This window comes from Microcaecilia unicolor, chromosome 5 (assembly GCF_901765095.1).
Source record: "Microcaecilia unicolor chromosome 5, aMicUni1.1, whole genome shotgun sequence".
Taxonomy (NCBI): Eukaryota; Metazoa; Chordata; class Amphibia; order Gymnophiona; family Siphonopidae; genus Microcaecilia; species Microcaecilia unicolor.
Window position 1 is genome coordinate 57,686,603 of NC_044035.1, and position 20,713 is coordinate 57,707,315.

The 20,713-nt window shown below is 42.8% G+C and overlaps 2 protein-coding genes across 4 annotated transcripts in view; both read left to right on the forward strand.

Moving 5' to 3' along the window:
- Window positions 1-20,713, forward strand: part of ALDH18A1 (aldehyde dehydrogenase 18 family member A1) — a 948,333-nt gene that overhangs the window by 23,046 nt on the left and 904,574 nt on the right. The gene's annotated exons all lie outside the window — the stretch shown is intronic.
- The window catches only part of CUTC (cutC copper transporter), a 44,767-nt gene that overhangs the window by 11,069 nt on the left and 12,985 nt on the right, over window positions 1-20,713 (forward strand). For 2 of the 3 annotated variants that reach the window (XM_030202941.1, XM_030202943.1), the window contains exons 2-3: window positions 1,687-1,761; window positions 18,399-18,458. In XM_030202941.1, the coding sequence (XP_030058801.1) occupies window positions 1,689-1,761; window positions 18,399-18,458 (133 nt within the window). In that variant the 5' untranslated portion in view covers window positions 1,687-1,688. Of the gene's footprint in view, window positions 1-1,485; window positions 1,559-1,686; window positions 1,762-18,398; window positions 18,459-20,713 lie in introns of all 3 variants that reach the window. The other variant, XM_030202942.1, reaches the window with a different exon arrangement.

Genomic DNA, 20,713 nt, shown 5'->3' on the forward strand with positions numbered 1-20,713 from the left:
GGTGAGGGCCGAGGTTGGACATACCTGCACAAGTATATGTACACACACTTGTGTATATGCTGGGACTCCAGTCATTTACATGATTATTGGCACCCTCTTTATAGAACTAGCCGTTGAGCCCGTTAAAATGGGCTAGTAAGGGGTTTTGGCAAGGCCCCTCCCCTTGCCGCTGCCCCTCCCCCCCGAGGTCACCGCTACCGGTCGTCCCCCCCCCCCCCCCCGGAGTCGCCGCCACCCCTGCACCCGGCCCAGGCCCTCTCTTCGATATTGAACTTACATCGGCGGCCTTCTCTGTGTCCCACCCTCGTGTGACATAACGTCGGCGAGGGCGGGACACAGGCAGGGAAGAAAGGGCGATGGGAGCTCAGTTGTTCTGCGTGCTGCGTTTCGCCGATGTAAGTTCAATACCGAAGAGAGTGCTCGGGCTGGGTGGAGGGGGAGCGGTGGCGACCTCGGGGGGGGGGGGAGCGGTAGCGACGTCGGCGGCTTCGTGCAGTTTCCCTCTCTGTCCCGCCCCCATCATCACGTATTGACGCGGGGGCGGGACAGAGAGGGAAGTCTCTACTGCGCATTTGTGAGTGAGTACGGTCACTCGCCATTTATATGTTTGATTACCTTAGTGACTGAACCATGTAGTTTGCTACTAATTGTAATATGTACAGCTCCCTTGTGGTGGTAATGCACAGTAATATTTGTTGCCTTACTACAGTGGCACCCTGTGGTTAAACTTTTAAATACATCCTTTGAGATCTTGACTCCATTCAGATTGCCTTTCTTCTCCTTTCCAGGGGTTGTAAAGAATTCCTTGCGTCATACTTCACATGCTTTCCCCACTTCTTGTACTTTTCCAAATCTCTGATGAAAGTGTTAAAATGGGTCATAAATGGTTCCCTATTCTCATGAGTATAATAGAAAAAAGCTCTTGCACGCTAGAACATTATCCCTTCATTCAGTAATCCATAACTTCTATAGTAGCTTAGTGGTTAGTGCAGTGGACTTTGATCCTGGGGAACTGGGTTTGATTCCCACTTCAGCTCCTTGTGACTCTGGGCAAGTCACTTAACCCTCCATTGCCCCAGGTACAAAATTAGTACCTGTATATATGTAAACCGCTTTGAATGTATTTGAAAAATACCACAGAAAGGCGGTATATCAAGTCCCATTTCCCTATATGATGAGTGATGAGTGTTCTTGAAGACAGTACAGTCGGATGCCAGACTAACCTCTGCAGAGAACAATCTGGATAAGTGGACATTTCTTTTTGAAAAGAGCATTACATGTTGAGCGTTATTTTTTGTTTTCAATAATGGGGAAAAATATCAAACTATTTGATGTATATATATATTTTTTTTACTGTATATCAGGCATAATGTGATTGTTATAATACAGAGATTACAATTAAAACATTTTAAAAACAAAGAACCGAAGCAGTCCAGATAATTGGCCATCTGGATAATTGGTGTTCTTCTGTATTTTGAATCGTAGGTGGTTCCTGAGTTATTAGTTATGTAGCTTCTGTGTACTTCTTCTAAGCCAGGAGGGAAAGTGAAAGCAAGGAGTGACTTTTAGACTGAGATCTGAGTACCACTAATGTAAACTTGCATGGAATTGTTTACATTTTCCGCAGCAGACTATTGTTTTAATTTTGACTTTTCTTTCTTTCTTTCTTTCTTTATTTTTTTGTAGGAATGGCTGATGATGGCTTTCTCATGGAAGTCTGTGTTGATTCCGTGGAGTCTGCTGTGAATGCAGAGAGAGGAGGTGAGGGAGAGGAGAGCACTCCTTAGCTACATAAATAGTTGTGAACTTTACCAACATTACCTTAATGGATCTAGTTCTTGTCTGGTTCCAAGTATGGCCTTTATTTTTGTTATGGGAAAGGATGCAGATGCAGAACTGTGGTGCCATATTGGAGGATCCCCAGAGATGCTGTATGTATATAATGGCAGAAACAAAAGGGGTTCACAGTTTCCACAAAGATTCAACAACAGAAGGAAGTGGAAAACACAACTTCAAGAGATCAATCCGAGATACCAGGGTGAGATGCTCCAGAAAAACTTTATTAGGACCCTACACAAATTCAATTGAATTTGTTGGTGCGAGGCAGTACACTTCATTTTATCTAGAGACGATATTTCATGTGCTCCACTGTCAATCAGTACATACTTTGTGCACCCACTGATCGACCCCTGATGAAGGCTTTTTTAAAAGCCGAAACACGGACAGTGTAGGGTCCTAATAAAGTTTCTCTGGAGCATCTCACCCTGGTATCTCGGATTGATCTCTTGAAGTTGTGTTTTCCACTTCCTTCTGTTGTATGTATATAATGGAAACCATAATCTATTCCCTTGGTATTTTGCGTTCAACCTAAGGCTTGCAAGGTAAAATTCATAGTCATACATCAGTAGAGATGGTCGATCATTTTAAGTCTTGCCCAGTTCGTAACTCTGACATCATCGGTTTGAGCCATATAGAAATACAAGCAGCAAGTTGTGAAATGTTGGCCACCATCAGTGGGACTGTGACAGTTGTTTGAAGAAGCTTTTGGAGGGTGTGAATGACATGAGGAAGGACTTAGCGAAGCTAGAGGAATGAACCGATATTTGGCAACTAAGGTTTAATCCCAAAAAATGCAGGGTCATGCAGTTGGGTCACAAAAATCCGAGGGAACGGTACAGTATAAGGGGGTGTAGTGCTTCAGTGTGCGAAGGAAGAGCGGGACTTGGGGGGTGTTTGTTTCTGATGACCTTAAAGCTTTCAAATAGGTAGAAAAAGCGACGGCCAAAGCCAGAAGGATGCTTGGGTGCATAAAGAGAGGCATGACCAGCAGGAAAAAGGAGATGATAGTGCTGTTGTATAAGTCTCTGGTGAGGCCTCATTTGGAGTACTGCATGCAGTTCTGGAGACCGCACCTACGGAAAGATATAAACAGGATGGAGTCGGTCCAGAGGGAGGCTATGAAATTAGTAAGCGGTCTTGAATGCAAAAATGATAGGGACAGGCTTATGAACCTCAATATGTATACGCTGGAAGAGAGGAGGGAGAGAGGAGACATGATAGAAACGTTTAAATATCTCAAGGGCATTTATGTACAGGAAGAGAGTCTTTTTCAAATGAATGAGAGCTCTGGAATGAGGGAGCATACGACAAAGTTAAGAGGGAATAGGCTTAAGAGTAACCTAAGGAAGTATTATTTTACAGAAAGGGTGGTGGGGGCGTGGAATAGCCTCCCAGTGGAGGTGGTGGAGTCAAGGACTGTTCCAGAATTTAAAAGCATTGGATAAGCATGTGGGATCGCTTAGGAACAGGAAGAATTAGGGGTTACAGAGGATGGGCAGACTGGATGGGACATATAGCCTTTATCTGCCATCATGTTTCGATGTTTCTATAAGTATTGTCATACTGGAACAGACTGAAGGTCCATCAAGCCCAGCATCCTGTTTCCAGCAGTGGCCAATCCAGGCCACAAGTACCTGGCAAGATTCCAAAACAGTACAATACATTTTATGCTGCTTATCGTAGAATAAGCAGTGGATTTTGCCCAAGTCCATTTTAATAATGGTCTATGGACTTTTTCTTTAAGAAGCCATCCAAACCTTTTTTTTTAAACCCCGCTAAGCTAACTGCTTTTACTGCATTCTCTGGCAATGAATTCCAGAGTTTAATTACACGTTGAGTGAAGAAATATTTTCTCCAATTCATTTTAAATTTACTATTTTGTAGCTTCATTGTGTGCCCCCCTAGACCTAGTATTTTTGGAAAGAGTAAACAAGCGACATGCTAATTTTTGAATATATCATTTTTTTTTGTTTTTCATATTTTTCATTTAACAAGTAGTTATTTTTATATTTATTAAAATTAAGGGGGGAATTCATCAAGGTGCGGTAATGGTTACCGCATCTTGAGTCCCTGCAGGATTTCACAGTCTGTGGGACTCCATTACTGCAGGTTGCTGAATTCCATGGTAAAATAATAACGCTGCTTGCAAGCCACCTCAAAAGCAGTGTTATTCCATGTGCCTGGGAGCATTAGGCCACAACACTATGATGCTTCTAGGCCCGATGTATGCGGGGCCGCATGTAACCCCCCCCCTTCCAGGCACTGTCCGCCCTCCTAATCCCCCCATGCAGCATCCCATCCTCTGTTTCCCCTTCTGACGCAGCATCTTTTCCTCCTGATAGGCCCTCCCACCATGCAGCATCCTTTCCTTCTAATAGGCCCCTCCACACAACATCCTTCCCTCCTGATAGCGCCCCCCCCCCCCCCCCAGCATCATTCTATTCTCAAGGCCTCCCTGCCCCCAGAGAGGGCCTCAGGGCCCTTACCTGGTGGTCCAGTGCTTGCCGGACAGGAGTGATTCCCCTTCACTCTTGGCCAGCCGGTACCATATCCAATATGGTGCCCCTGGTGGTAATCTCACATGACTACCACTAGGGTTAATATATCTATATAAGGAAAAATTTCCTTATATGGACTGTGACCCCTGGTAGTAGTTGAGCTGTATTGGGCGCCAGCCGGGCCTTGAGAATAGAATGATGCGTGTGTGTGTTGGGGGGAGGGGGGGAACCTTACATGCAGCCCTCTGGCACCATGCATGTCGCAGCTTTGCAGCCTGATGCTCCTGGGAGGTAAAATGATCTGGGCCATAACGTGACTTGCAGTATTTTTAGTCAAGCGGCGTTAGGGACATGTAAGTTGCGATATAGGCCAGTTAATATGACTTAAAGCCCTAACACAGCTTGATGAATTCTCCCCTAAATGTGATATTAGAAAGGTTTTTTTGAACCTGTGGCATGAATACTCTGAGGCTTTTTCCTTCCTTGATGAACGTGTTTTGAGACCTTGGTTCATGCTGTGTGTATGTATATCACTGGAGATTTTTTTTTTTTTAGATATTTTTATGGTTTCATAATACAAACAAAAAGAAGTATACAGGTAATTTTGTGTTTGATCTTTTACTCCAGTTCTCCTTTTTTGTGGATATTAATATTAAACCACCGGATTCTAGATGAGCAACCACTATAAAATCAGAAATCTCCCCATTCATAAGCACTAGCCCCATCCCACATGTGTTCCATTATCAACTACTGGAACAGCTCTCTTTGCAGAGAGTCTTGGATCTTTTTGCTTCTAGATGACTCAACTAAAGGGATGTCCCAACCAATATTCAGAATATTGGGAAGTCGTCTCTTAGTAGTACTTCTCTTTTCATAGTTATAATGTGCTTCTTTGTCTACTTCTGCCACATCTATGTAATCCTCTTTTCAGATTAACCTATGGTGTAATCCTCTTTCCAGATTAACCTATGGTGTTTCCTGCATATTCCATAAGTCATGACATTCTATTGCTCTGATATTATCTTTAACATTTAGTGCACTCCTTCTCTTTTCTGTCACCATGACCTCTTAAATCCAAATCAGGCTCTTCCATCACAGGCTCTAGATCAGGGGTTCTCTGTACTGGGGACTGACTAAGCCAGTCAGAGTTTCAGGACATTCACGATAATTATACATAAGATAAATTTACAAGCACTACCTCCATTGTATGCAAGTCTATCTCATGCATATTCATTGTGAAAACCTGACTGGTTAAGTGTGTCCTGAGGACTGGATTGAGAACCCCTGATCTAGATCTAGAACCTTATTTCCCATATTACAGGCATTAGTATTGTGTAATCCTGTCCCTTGCCCCCAGAGAAGGGAAAACACTTCAGCCCTAGAGGCTGGAATAAGAGAGACAATCAGACTTAGATATAGGCGCAACCAGTAAAAATCTTTATTGGTATCTCACTAAGCCAATACAAAATAATTGTTCTCTCTGAGTCAGGTTGTCACACAGAAAAGCCAGGTGCAAAGACTGAATAACAAAACTGCTCAGCAAAAACTTTCTTAGCCATCACATATATACCATTGTAAGTTTAGTTTTTCCCAAATCGTGTGATTTCTCCTAAACTAACTTGTGATCATATATGGATCTTCCTGTTTCCTTCTATCACACAATATAGTAATATACAAAAATGGCAATTGGCTAATTCCTTATCAATAAAGTGTGCTCCCAGCGTGCAAAAACCATGTAGCAAGCTAGTATGAATCACCTGGTGTCCTCCTTCTCTGAACACATATTTCTGTTGGAACATCATGGACTCGCAGGGTCCTCAGTCTCTCATCACCACCAAGATTATATCCAATTGTATCTGCCATATATGGGCCGCATAGCCTCATTTCCTTCCAAGTGTCACCTTGACATGTAACATGTACTTTCCATTTACTGAGAAAGCACTGTAGCTTACGTGCTGCTGCAGGAGGAGACTAAAAATATGCTGATAACAGCAAGGCTAGGAAAACTGAGGGCTAGCAGGGCCATATTACAGGCCTAGTATAGGAAGGACTACACAGCTTTCCAGAGGTTGCCCTTTTTCCCACATCTATTGAGACATTTATGAGGTAATGCTGTAAGTGGATACCTTCTTTTAGGCACTCTGATGCCATGCAGTGAGAGCCTATTCTTTAATGGCATCTGAGTACTTGGATTTCGTTATAGAATACTAACACAGCCCAGTATCAGGGTGCCTAAAATATAGGCACCTGCGATGACACTAGATGTGACATAACCACAGTTGCCTAAATACAGCAAGGGTGCATGGAACTTCCAGTATTCTGTAAGTGGTGTGTACAAGTGGCAGCACGACCCATGCCCCGCCCATGCTGTGTCTATGAAAACGCCCCCTTACATTTACTATCTATGCCACTTACAGACAGACTAGCACTTAGCTGCTTTGCTATGAGTAACACGTGTAAGTGTGCGGTTACCTATGAAAGTAACAGTATTCTGTACATTTACACACACAAGTGGCACATAAATTCTGGCACCCAGTAATAAAATTGTCCTTCACCTTTGTTCCATCCCTGCTGATCCTAGTTTAACGCCCTGTTCCCACAGTCTGCTGCGGAAGACACTTCGGGAGGAATTCTATAAACGGCGCTCAAAAATCGGCACCAGAAAAAAAAATCAGCACTAAGTGCTGTTCTATAAAGGGCACTTTGAGATGAGCGCGCTTTGAGCCGATTATCGTGCCTAAAGTTGAGTGCCAGAATTTATGTCAGCTGAAACCTGGTGTAAATGCCGGCACACAACTCATGGCATTTCAGTATGTAAATCTATCATTATATATAACTGGGTAGCATCATACAGCTAATTCTTCTATATGGTCTGCTGAGCAGAGATGGTATCCACCTATTGAAGAAGGGACAAACCTCTGGATTCTATATATGGCGCCAAAAGGTCAGTGCCCAAAATTAAGGCACAGTGTCGAGATGCACACACAACTAAATTGGTAAATAAGCTATCCAGTATGAATTAATGAGCCTCATTAATTTAATTGGCACTAATTGGAATTTGTGCAATCTGTTCTATAACACCCTGCACCTATATCTTCTAGTACGCAACACAAAAGGGGGTGTGGCCAGTGAAGGGGCTTGGGGGTTCTAAAAAGTTGGATGCACTGTTATAGAATAGCGCCTTTTATTGGGTGGCTGATACTGGATAGAGGCTTGGGAACTTTTCTTGTGTCTTTAGTAGCTAATTTAAAGGGATGTGATGTTGCTAGCTGAGGACTTGCGCAAGCTGAAAGTGTTCCAGATTAAATGCTTGCACATGATTCTTGGTACAGTGAAGCCATTTGAGAAATTTGCTACAAACAACAACCTGCAGTGGAAGAAAAGAGAACAATCACACCTCCGCTGTTGGTCATATCTGCAGAATAGAGGCATCACAACAACTGTACCATATGCCTGGAATAGACTTCCTGAGCCAGTACATCAAGCTCTATCTCTGGCAGTCTTCAAATCTAGGCTAAAAGCCCACTTTTTTGATGCTGCTTTTAACTCCTAACCCTTACTTACTTCTTCAGTACCCATGTTTTATCATTCCTACCTTAGTAATTCCCTTATTCCTTATTTGTCCTGTTTGTCCTAATTAGATTATAAGCTCTGTCGAGCAGGGACTTCTCTTCATTTCCAGTATACAGCACTGCATATATCTAGTAGCGCTATAGAAATGATAAGTAGTAGTAGTATTCCAATGATGTTCACCACCTGGCTGGAAGGTTGGAAAAAGCACTCCAAGAAAGACCTGGCACAGGCAAATCGAGATTGAAGCAAAACAGCCCTATTTCTGCATGAATTATTTTACTGCATCCAATCAGGATTTGACAGCATTGGAAGAGACAAACTGGACACCCTTGCCATAGCCACTACAGCACCTGTGGGACTGCCCTACCAAGTAAGGATCCGCCCTGCTGTGACTAGAGCACTGACATAACTTAAGACTTTCCTTTTTCTAGATGTATATACCTAATTTTTCTCTGCATTTCTCCTTAGAGATTGAACACAATTGACTGCAAAGTGTTGTTGTTTGTTTTTTTAAAGCACTCCCCTCCTCTTCTCCCCATCCTATCAATATTGTAGTTCCGCCCCTCTCCCCTTCTAGCTATGTCCTGTTATTTCTCTCTGTCTTAATGTACTTATCTAGTCTATAAGTTGCCTAGATATATATTTGATGGGTGGGATAGCAAATACTAAATAAACTTGAAATCATGTGTACAAATGTCATTTTCATTACATATCTTCCCACTATTCCAGAACCTGTGGGAAAGTTGTGTCCATCAATCATCAGATGGAGATAGAGAACTGAAAGCTAAGCTGAGACATATCTCTCTTGGCATCCAGGCCAGCTCTTTGGTATTTTCTTTCTCCAGCAGGTGGATGGACATACTTTTCAGCCTTTGGTTCTGAGTGATTTGCTGCTGGTCCCCAGTTGAGGTTTGCAGGTGGCTTGAGTCTGCAGAGTCAAATCTGGAGGTCTTCTGATCCCTGTTTCTGGTGCCCAGTGAATTTACTTCTTCCCTCCCTTCACCTCTTCCCTGTGGCGTTCTCCTTTTCCAGCACAGCAACATAAAAAAAAAGAAGGAAAGAGGTTTACTGGAGAGCATGGGACATAGTATCAGTCCTGATCCTTTCTCATCTGCAGAGTCAAATCTGGAGGTTTTCAGATCCCCTGTCTCTGGTGCCCTGTGAATTTACTTGTTCCCTCCCTTCACCTTTCTCCTTTTCCAGCACAACATTTAAAAAAAAATAGGAAGAAGGAAAGAGGTTTACTGGAGAGCATGGTACACTGTATCAGTCCTGATCCTTTCTCATTTAAAGGGAAATGGGACTTGATACACCGCCTTTCTGAGGTTTTTTCAACTACATTCAAAGCGGTTTACATATATTCAGGTACTTATTTTGTACCGGGGGCTATGGAGGATTAAGTGACGCCCAGAGTCACAAGGAGCTGCAGTGGGAATTGAACTCAGTTCCCCAGGATAGGGTAAGACTTGGGGGGGAGTAGCCGGCAAAGTCAGATTAAAGTTTGACTCAGAACAGCTTGGAAAGCTGCAAGTTCTACTTGGTGCAGGGGAGGGTTACCACTTGGGACCATGTTGTGTTGCACTTGTGATAGTCGTGGTAAATCACAAATAAAATCAACCATAGCTTCCAAATAATGAATTCATGGGCGGATGCATTCCAATTAAAACTTAATGCAGAAAAGACACAATGCCTTATCCTTTCATCGCAATACAATAGAACCAATTATACCAACATAAACATACCAAATCACACTCTTCCTGTTGCGGACACCCTGAAGCTCCTGGGAGTCACAATTGACCGAAACCTTACTTTAGATAGTCACGTGAAAAATGTAACAAAGAAGATGTTCCATGCAATGTGGAAACTAAAAAGAGTGAAACCTTTCTTCCCAAGGGAGGTATTCCGTACTTTGGTGCAATCATTTGTATTGAGTCATCTGGACTATTGCAACTCCATCTACGCCGGATGTAAAGCCCAACTTATTAAGAGGCTCCAGACTCATATTTGGAAAAGCGAAATATGAAAGCGCCAGACCCCTTAGAGAAAAATTACATTGGCTCCCACTAACAGACTGAATTACATTTAAAATCTGCACCCTGGCTCATAAAATCATCCACGGAGAGGACCCGATATATATGTCTGACCTTATAGACCTACCAGCAAGAAACACAAAACGTTCTTCACGCACTTTCTTAAACCTCCATTACCCCAACTGTAGGGGAATTATATACAAATCATTATATGCAACCAGCTTCTCCTACATCTGCACACAACGATGGAATGCACTACCGAATGCCTTAAAAACAACACATGATCTGACAGCCTTCCGGAAGTCACTGAAAACTAACTTATTCAATGAGACTTATAAAAAGAATCCTTCATAAAAGACTTACCATCAAACCTGTTTTAGAACTAATCAACACTGAACTCCTTAATTTGGTTACTTTAATCACACTGTTATTATTTAACGCTATACTTTATCCTACATCTCACATATCTGATATGAATTATTTCTTTACTTCTAATTTTCTTGATATCTTATGTACCTTAATTGTAATAATACTCTGTTCTTCTCAATCCGTTAATGGTGATTACCATTGCGGCATTATGTAAGCCACATTGAGCCTGCAAAGAGGTGGAAAAATGTGGGATACAAATGCAGCAAATACATAAATAAATGACAACTCCCGTAGAAGCAGTTAAGCAGTGTTCCCACTGTGGGACCCGTCAGCTGGTGTCGGAGCGTTGCAGTACATGCAAGCCAGGAATCTCGCAGTATCATGTCTTTGGATTTGATGTAGCATCCAATATGCCGGCGACTTCAGGTGCACAGTTTGATGCAGGAGAACCTAGGAACGGGCACCATTTTGATCACACACAGAGCACAGCCACCATTTTACAGCCTCAGGGCTCGATAGAGCATTCAGCTGCATCACAATCTTTGTTTTCTCAGAGTTTATATTGCTCTTACACCAGGCCTGTTTACTGAAGCGGGGATAGTCAGAGTTGCTGCAAGGTGCTTCAGTTTCTCATCTTGCTGCCCCTCTGGCTCCTAAGAGATCTCATTTAGACCTCCAGGAGTGTGCAGATGAGGCTATCTCTGCATCTCCCTCCTTATCTGAGTGGTGATAGGGAAGAAGCTGGAAACTACAGGCCAGTAAGCCTCATTTTGGTTATTGGAAAAGTACATAAGTACATAAGTAATGCCATACTGGGAAAAGACCAAGGGTCCATCGAGCCCAGCATCTTGTCCACGACAGCGGCCAATCCAGGCCAAGGGCACCTGGCAAGCTTCCCAAACGTACAAACATTCTATACATGTTATTCCTGGGATTTTGGATTTTTCCAAGTCCGTTTAGTAGCGGTTTATGTACTTGTCCTTTAGGAAACCGTCCAACCCCTTTTTAAACTCTGCTAAGCTAACCGCCTTCACCACATTTTCCGGCAATGAATTCCAGAGTTTAATTACACGTTGGGTGAAGAAAAATTTTCTCCGATTTGTTTTAAATTTACTACACTGTAGTTTAATCGCATGCCCCCTAGTCCTAGTATTTTTGGAAAGCGTGAACAGACGCTTCACATCCACCTGTTCCACTCCACTCATTATTTTATATACCTCTATCATGTCTCCCCTCAGCTGTCTCTTCTCCAAGCTGAATAGCCCTAGCCTCCTTAGTCTTTCTTCATAGGGAAGTCGTCCCATCCCCGCTATCATTTTAGTCGCCCTTCGCTGCACCTTTTCCAATTCTACTATATCTTTCTTGAGATGCGGCGACCAGAATTGAACACAATACTCAAGGTGCAGTTGCACCATGGAGCAATACAACGGCATCATAACATCCTCACACCTGTTTTCCATACCTTTCCTAATAATACCCAACATTCTATTCGCTTTCCTAGCCGCAGCAGCACACTGAGCAGAAGGTTTCAGCGTGTTATCGACGACGACACCCAGATCCCTTTCTTGGTCCGTAACTCCTAACATGGAACCTTGCATGACGTAGCTATAATTCGGGTTCTTTTTTCCCACATGCATCACCTTGCACTTGCTCACATTAAACGTCATCTGCCATTTAGCTGCCCAGTCTCCCAGTCTCGTAAGGTCCTCTTGTAATTTTTCACAATCGTGTCGCGATTTAACAACTTTGAATAACTTTGTGTCATCAGCAAATTTAATTACCTCGCTAGTTACTCCCATCTCTAAATCATTTATAAATATATTAAAAAGCAGCGGTCCTAGCACAGACCTCTGAGGAACCCCACTAACTACCCTTCTCCATTGTGAATACTGCCCATTTAACCCCATTCTCTGTTTCCTATCCTTCAACCAGTTTTTAATCCACAATAGGACATTTCCTCCTATCCCATGACCCTCCAATTTCCTCTGTAGCCTTTCATGAGGTACCTTGTCAAACGCCTTTTGAAAATCCAGATACACAATATCAACCGGCTCCCCTTTGTCCACATGTTTGTTTACTCCTTCAAAGAATTGAAGTAAATTGGTCAGGCAAGATTTCCCCACACAAAAGCCATGCTGACTCGGTCTCAGTAATCCATGTCCTCGGATGTGCTCTGTAATTTTGTTTTTAATAATAGCCTCTACCATTTTTCCCAGCACCGACGTCAGACTCACCGGTCTATAATTTCCCGGATCTCCCCTGGAGCCTTTTTTAAAAATGGGTGTTACATTGGCCACCCTCCAATCTTCCGGTACCACGCTCGATTTTAAGGATAAGTTGCATATCACTAGCAGTAGCTCCGCAAGCTCATTTTTCAGTTCTATCAGTACTCTAGGATGAATACCATCCGGTCCAGGAGATTTGCTACTCTTCAGTTTGCCGAACTGCCCCATTACGTCCTCCAGGTTTACCGTGAAGTCAGTAAGTTTCTCCGACTCGTCCGCTTGAAATACCATTTCCGACACCGGTATTCTACCCAAATCTTCCTCGGTGAAGACCGAAGCAAAGAATTCATTCAGTCTCTCTGCTACGTCTTTGTCTTCCTTGATCGCCCCTTTTACCCCTTGGTCATCCACTAGCCCAACTGATTCTTTTGCCGGCTTCCTGCTTTTAATATACCGAAAAAATTTTTTGCTATGTTTTTTTGCCTCTAATGCTAATGGAAGTGATGCTGAAGGAAAGGATAGTGAATTGCCTGGAAGCCAATAAAGTTGCAAGATCAGAGACAACATGGTTTTACCATAGGTAAATCGTGCCAAACGAATCTCATTGAATTCTTTTACTAGGTGACCGGAGAATTGAATCATGGACGTACTGTAGACGTAATCTACTTAGATTTCAGCAAAGCTTTTGACGGTTTCCCACAGGAGGCTCTTGAATAAACTTGACAGGCTGAACATAGGACCCGACATGGTGAACTGGATTAGGAACTGGTTGACGGACAGACGCCAGAGGGTGGTGGCTAATGAGGGAAAGGTGAGTAGTGGAGTGCCTCAGGAATCGGTGCTGGGGCTGATTCTGTTCAATATATTTGTGAGTGACATTGCCGAAGGGTTGGAAGGTAAAGTTTGCCTTTTTGCAGATGATACTAAGATTTGTAACAGAGTGGACACCTGGGAGGGAGTGGAAAACATGAAAAAGGATCTGCAGAAGCTAGAAGAATGGTCTAAGGTTTGGCAATTAAAATTCAATGCGAAGAAATGCAAAGTGATGCATTTAGGGTGTAGAAATCCACGGGAGATGTATGTGTTAGGAGGTGAGAGTCTGATATGTACAGATGGGGAGAGGGATCTTGGGGTGATAGTATCTGAGGATCTGAAGGCGACGAAGCAGTGTGGCAAGGCGGTGGCCGTAGCTAGAAGGTTGCTAGGCTGTATAGAGAGAGGTGTGACCATCAGAAGAAAATAGGTTTTAATGCCTCTGTATAAGTCGTTGGTGAGGCCCACCTGGAGTATTGTGTTCAGTTTTGGAGGCCGTATCTTGCTAAGGATGTAAAAAGAATTGAAGCAGTGCAAAGAAAAGCTACGAGAATGGTATGGGATTTGCATTACAAGATGTATGAGGAGAGACTTGCTGACCTGAACATGTATACCCTGGAAGAAAGGAGAAACAGGGATGATATGATACAGACGTTCAAATATTTGAAAGCTATTAATCCACAAACGAACCTTTTCCGTAGATAGGAAGGGTATAGAACGAGAGGACATGAAATGAGATTGAAGGGGGGCAGACTCAAGAAAAATGTCAGGAAGTATTTTTTCACGGAGAGAGTGGTGGATAGTTGGAATGCCCTTCCGCGGGAAGTAGTGGAGATGAAAACGGTAACAGAATTCAAAAATGCATAGGATAAACATAAAGGAATCCTGTTCGGAAGGAATGGATCCTCAGAAGCTTAGCCGAGATTGGGTGGCAGAGCCGGTGGTGGGAGGTGGGGCTAGTGGTTGGGAGGTGGGCTAATGCTGGGCAGACTTCTACGGTCTGTGCCCTGAAAATGGCAGAAACAAATCAAGGTCAGGTATACACAAAAAGTAGCACATATGAGTTTATCTTGTTGGTCAGACTGGATGGACCGTGCAGGTCTTTTTTGCCGTCATCTACTATGTTACTATGTACAGAGGAACCATCATTGAAGAACCCGTTAGAAAAGGGAGAGTTCCGTCCTGAGGAGGGGGATTATCTGAAAATACTGAAGTTGTTTCATAAAAAGGAGCTCGGTATTCTTATTTCTGAGACACTGGTGGCACTTTCCGTTGAAGAGCCTTCTGCTTCAGCATCAGGAGTTCCATCTTCGTCAATCATGAGAGGGCTTAGAGGTCTTTCTAAGTCCTTCCTGATAAATCTAGACATTCAGGACCTGATTACAGCAGAATGGGTCTCACCAGATGTGGGGCTGAGAGCGGAAAAAGCTATGGCTCACTTCTACCCATTGGTTCTGGAGGAGAAAGATAAATTGCAGCTTCCCAGAGAGGACTCCCTGATTACAGCAGTGACTAAGAAGACCACCTTGCCGGTGGAAGGGTGCATTGCCCTAAGAGACTTACAGGATAGTAAGCTAGACGACTTGCTGAAACAAGCCTTTGAAGTGACTGTCAGGACCTTCAAGCAACAGTGTGCAGCTCGTCCATGTCAAGAGCATGCCTGAAGTGGCATCAGCACTCTGCAACACAAGACAGGTGCCATAACGCCCAGCTAGAAGCCGGGTTGGGCTGCTTGCTGTTTATGACATGTTACGGGTTACGGCCCTCGGTATGTCTTTGGATGTCATGGCACGTCGGCAAATCTGGTTGCACCATTGGGCAGCGGATGCATTATCAAAGTCACATCTAGTTAAACTGCCCTTTTGGGGCAAGTGGCTATTTGGAGAAGATCTCAGTAACTTGATGAAAGAACTGGGGGAAACTAAGCCACAGCGGTTATCGGAGGATAAGTCGAAAACCTCTGGTTGTCCATCTTCAGGGAGCTCTTGATCTCAATTTCAAGACAGCAAATGATACTGTTCTGGTCATCAGCAATGTGGTCAGAAGTCCCTGCTTTCATGCACTCCAGTCTTCCTTTTGTGCGGACAGTAAGTTTTCCTCTAAGTCAGCTAGAGTGCCCAGTGCTTTCTAAGCTTCACAATGATGCTAGGCTCACTCCTGACAGTTGCCCAGGGGCGCATGGTTAGGTGTGGAGTATGCTTGAAGGATACTATTGAAACAGGATATTTAGGGAATCCCAATAGATAGGTTTCAACAATGGTGAAAGAAAGCCAGGAGTGTTTAAGGGGAGAGCAGTGTAAAGAATGCATATTATCCCTGTCAATTTCTTTCTTTCTTTTTTTTTAATATTGATTCTTTTTTTAATTTTGTATAAAGTAATACAAAGAACGTATCAACAAACAAGCAAGTGTTTAACAATAATAATTGGGAAATACTGCAACAATTGCAATTCTAATGTTTGTAATAATATTTCTGGAGAGAGGTATAAAGAAGACAAATGATATATTTAAAGTTGTTTGCAAAAGTCATCTAAAGGTAACCATACGTTCTTGAAGTTGAAAAAGTTATGAACTTTAATAACAGCAGAATCTTCATAAATTCTGATGGCACACAGATGGTTCCACCATTCATGCATATTAAGAGCATTATTGTTCTTCCAGTGGAGGATGATGAGATGTGTAGCCAGGGCCATCATTATATTGAAGCGCTTGTGATGAGGATCTGAGAGGTGTAGATCCGATGTAGCAGAGTGAAGGATAACTATCTTTAAGTTGTATTGAGCATTACTTGAGAAAATCTTGGAGATTCTTTACCAAACCGATGACCAGTAGCTGTTCACACAAGGACAGTAAAATAAGGTGTGGAAGGGTACCATCTTGAGCGGAGCAGGACCAAAGTGGGGGAAAGTTGGCTCCTTGTGATTTTTAATATTTTAGCTGGAGTCCAGTATGCATTGTACATAATGAAAAAGGAGGACTGCGTGATTCCAGCAGATAAAGAAGGTCAGTTTATTTTAGACCAGAAAACTTGCCAATTAATAGAGTCTGAACATATACCCAGGCATGTTCTGTCTTTTCGCATGAGTTTGGTAAATGTTCATGTAACTTCTTGTATATTTTTTAAGCTTTCTTGTTACCCATACCCAGAAATTGACAAAAAGAGGAAAGGTCACAATTAGAGGAGGTAATAGAAGATCAAATTGAGGACTGAAGTAAGCAATGATTTAACTGAGGCGATGAATCCTTATGCATTAGGAGTAAACTATAAAGGAGGTTCAGTTCTTCAAGAGATAACATAATATTGTTGGGGAAAAGTTAAGACATTGATCATATGCCACATTCACGCCAGGATGGCCAATTTAATGAGGATTCATCAGTTTTAAAATTGGTGTTAAACCAAATGGAGGATTCACATAAGGAAATGCTAGTGTGTTTTAGAGTATTTCTGCATTTTTTTTAATGTGGAAATTGTGGCTTTAACTAGTTGGAGATGATCAGGAAAATGGTACCTATTCATGGAAAGAAAGAGAGGGAGAGGACAAGAATATACTAGATATTTTTCAAAGGATAACCATCTTTGGAAATCAGGTGTAGCTGAGTCTTGATACCAATACACAGCCTGGGACATTCTAAATACTAAATGGTAGGTTTTGATACCACCATTGAACTTACTCATTTTAAGTTTCTGAACAATGTTTGGTGAACAGAGCAACTTTCTGTTGCTCTGTGGACACAGCAGAGGGGAAGCTTCAGACCAGTCAAAGGGAAGTAGACGTAATTCTGCTGGCACTGCTGCCACTGCTTCCGATGCAAGTCTGTAGGCCTACAGGGAGGGTGGCAGTGGGATGTAGGAAGGCATGCCAGACCCACTGGGGGGGAAGGGAGGGTGAGAAACTGCACATAGATGGAAGGGAGAGGGGGAAATGCACAGGGAAGGGAAGTGGAATATCCACATGGATGGAAGGGAAGAGGAGGGGGGAAATACACATGGAAGGGAAAGGAAGTGGGGAATGTACATGGATGGAAAGGGAAGAGAGAGGAGAAAATTCTCTACATGAATAGAAGGGAAATATGTGTGGAAGGGAGAATGCACATAGGTGGAAGGGAACAGAGAAGGGGAAGTGCACATGGATGGAAGGAGAGGGGCAAAATGCTGCAGGTAAGAGAAGTAGGGAATGCAAGGGCCGCTGAGAGATAGAGCCGGGCCCAAGGCAGGGCTGCCGCAGCCATGATATGTTTTCAGATCAGATAATTTCAGCGCTTATTCTTTCATCTGCGCTTGGAGTAGTTCTAGTTGCAAACACATGACTGGCGCTGCATCCTCGATCCCAGAGGTATACTGTTCAATTTCCCCCATATGATGGGATGACTCCGCCAATAACAGTTCAAATTTTTGGAGCTGCCTTGTAAGTGGGGTCATTTGGGGCTCCAGCGCCCACAACACCACCACTGTCATCTGTTCCAGTTGTGCCTCTGTGAACTGAGGCTCCGTAGGCCCAGGAGACTCCGCCATTTTATCTTCGGTGCTGCGGGGCTTGTCTTTGTCCTTTTTGCTTGGTTTAGAGGACATACCGTTTCTTGGAGCTGTTAGATATTTGTTCATATATAGGTTAGAGGCTCTGTGAGAACAGAAAACTCCTTCCCCATGCCCAAAAATTTGCCAAAAAGAATGATTAGGGAGGAAAGCCGCTGGAGCACAGTCGAAACAGGTTTGGCCTACTCAAGGCATCACGTGATCCCCCCAAATCTGATTTTTTTAAATCACTGACTTGGTCCACACAATCAAGGTTGCAAAATAGTTTTACATTTATTTTGCAAAATTTATTTACAATAATATGCAAAATATTTCAATCTTATGGAAGTACATAACAGAACTAATGCAGAACTTGACATAGAATCTACCCTATGCTGCCACAGGAAATTAAGGGCTGTGTTTATGTGTCCTAAGATACTTGTGATGGCTCCGGAATGATGTTTCATTGACTGGATGTGACTGAAGACTTGGAACTGCATTAAGTGCTCTCCACCTTGTGTTTATATTTTTTGTCTCAGGTGCTGGCCGCATTGAGCTGTGTTCCAGTTTATTGGAGGGAGGAATCACACCCAGCATGGGTGAGTGCCTTATCCTAAACACATCCTAGAGTAGCTGCCACAATTGGGAATGGTTTAATAATGTCCCTGCACATGACATGCCACATCAACCCTAAGCTTCATCTTTCATGCTAAAATAAACAATGTTTGGTGAACAAGCATTAAAATGTTGTTTCCTTGCCAGACCTCCATCCTGATACATTGTGTAGGACAGTCAAATCAATCACATTTATATGTTTCACCTAATTACTAACAGAGCAGTTCTGTAACTGGGCATGTGTAGTTACATGCACCTTGCGTGTGTAAGCGCCAAGATAATTGACACCCATGCGTGTTGGTGCATTACATGTTACTGTATAATAGAACATGTTAAGTGCTTTAGCATGCAACCGCAAGGGGGTTGTACATGTGGGTGGAGCTTAGGGGTATGTTTGTCTCCAACTTTCATGTGTAAGTAGGCACGCCAAAATGTTGGCATCAGTGCCAACTTACTCTGGTATTCTTTCATGGAATCTTGGTGCCCAGATACTGTTATAGAATTAGCGCTCAGTGCGCAGCATCGAGGCACCTACATTGTGGTGGCGAATTATAGAATTGCCCACTAAGTGAGTTACAATAAAACATGGAGAAAAATATAATACAGGTAATAACCTCATGCACAGGAATGCAAAAACAAATAATAAATAACTTAAATTATCAAACCACACAGACACCCTGTAACATAACCCATTCCATGAAGGTAACAGAGCCTATACAATTAGAGCTCCTAAAATTAAAAGCCTGCTGAAATAAAATGTCTTCAAGTTTCTTTGAAAAACATTGTCCGGTCAATATTCAGCTGACTGTGGTCAGCATTTTTTAAAAACGCTGACCACCACGGCAGAATTGTACCCAATATCGGCATTGAATATTCAGGACTAACAAGCCAAGAGTTTGCCACCAGTATTTATGCGGGTCCTGGCTGAATATCCTGGATCTGCATCAGTCATCTCCCTCCCAAACCCTGATTCTAGTACCTCCCCCCCCTTGGACTCCAGCAGCATTACAAACTCCCCCCCCCCCCCCCCCCATACCAATCTCCGCCAAGACCTTGCCACCAATAGAGAACCTCACTCTCTGATTCCACCTCTTCTCCCCATGTCTAAGTATCCCTCCCCCAGGGCTACCTTTCACTCCTTGGTATTCGAGTGAGTCATTGGGGCAGGAGTGTACTTCTGCCCCTAGCCGCCGCTGCTCTAAAACAACAGCCGTGACTCTAGCAGTATACAATAATTAAAATATGGAAACAGAAAGGAACTCCAAAAATATAGAGTTTGACAGCTAAAATTTAATGCCAAAAAATGTAAGCTCATGCACGTGGGCTGAAAAATACTTACAGCTTTAAATCTGTACCATTACGTCTTATGACAAGGACCATTAACCATTTTAATAGCCACCCTCAAGCCCTATTTCCATCCAGATTGTAGCCCTTTGAGGGTGTGGTCTCCAAAACTACACACATACTACAAATGAGGTCTCACCAGAGACTTAAACAGAGACAATATCACCTCTTTTTTCTTGCTGCTCATTCTTCTCCCTCTGTATTTAAGCATTCTTCTAGCTTTGGCTGTCACCTTATATATCTGTTTGGCCTCCTTAAGTCATCTTATAGATCACCCTCAGATTCCATTCTTCTTGCACAGAACTTCACCTTCACCCCCAACATATTGCACTGCTCTCTTAGTTATTTTTCAGCCCAAGTGCATGAGCTTACATTTTTTAGCATTAAATCTTAGCTTTCAAACTCTGTAACACTTTGGGAGAAAGGTGACTGGGCCATATTCCATAAAGTGTTTATTCAACTTTTACATACCGAGCAGCTTTACCATTTGAAATTAGATTACAAACTGATTATATGAGCTTTTGGGAAAACTGAAAACATACTTGTTTAGGAAATCTTTTGGTATATGAGCTTTATTTATCTAAGAATTGATTAATATCTGTTTATTACTGTACATCCTAGAAATATCTAGATAACTGGAATGAGGTTCATAGGATGAGGTTGATAACAGGGTAGACTCCGGTGTAATCTAAGGAAATTCTCTAAAGAAAGGGTTTGTGGATGCCTGGAACAACCTCCCAGTGGAAGTGGTGGCGATGAGGACAGTATCTGAATTCAAGAAACATGGGACAAGCACAGACGGTCTCTTGGAAAAGGAAGGGATTGTTGAGCTAAATGGGCAAATTGGATAAGCCGTATGATCTTTATCTGTTATCATTATCTTTGTGTTTTCTGT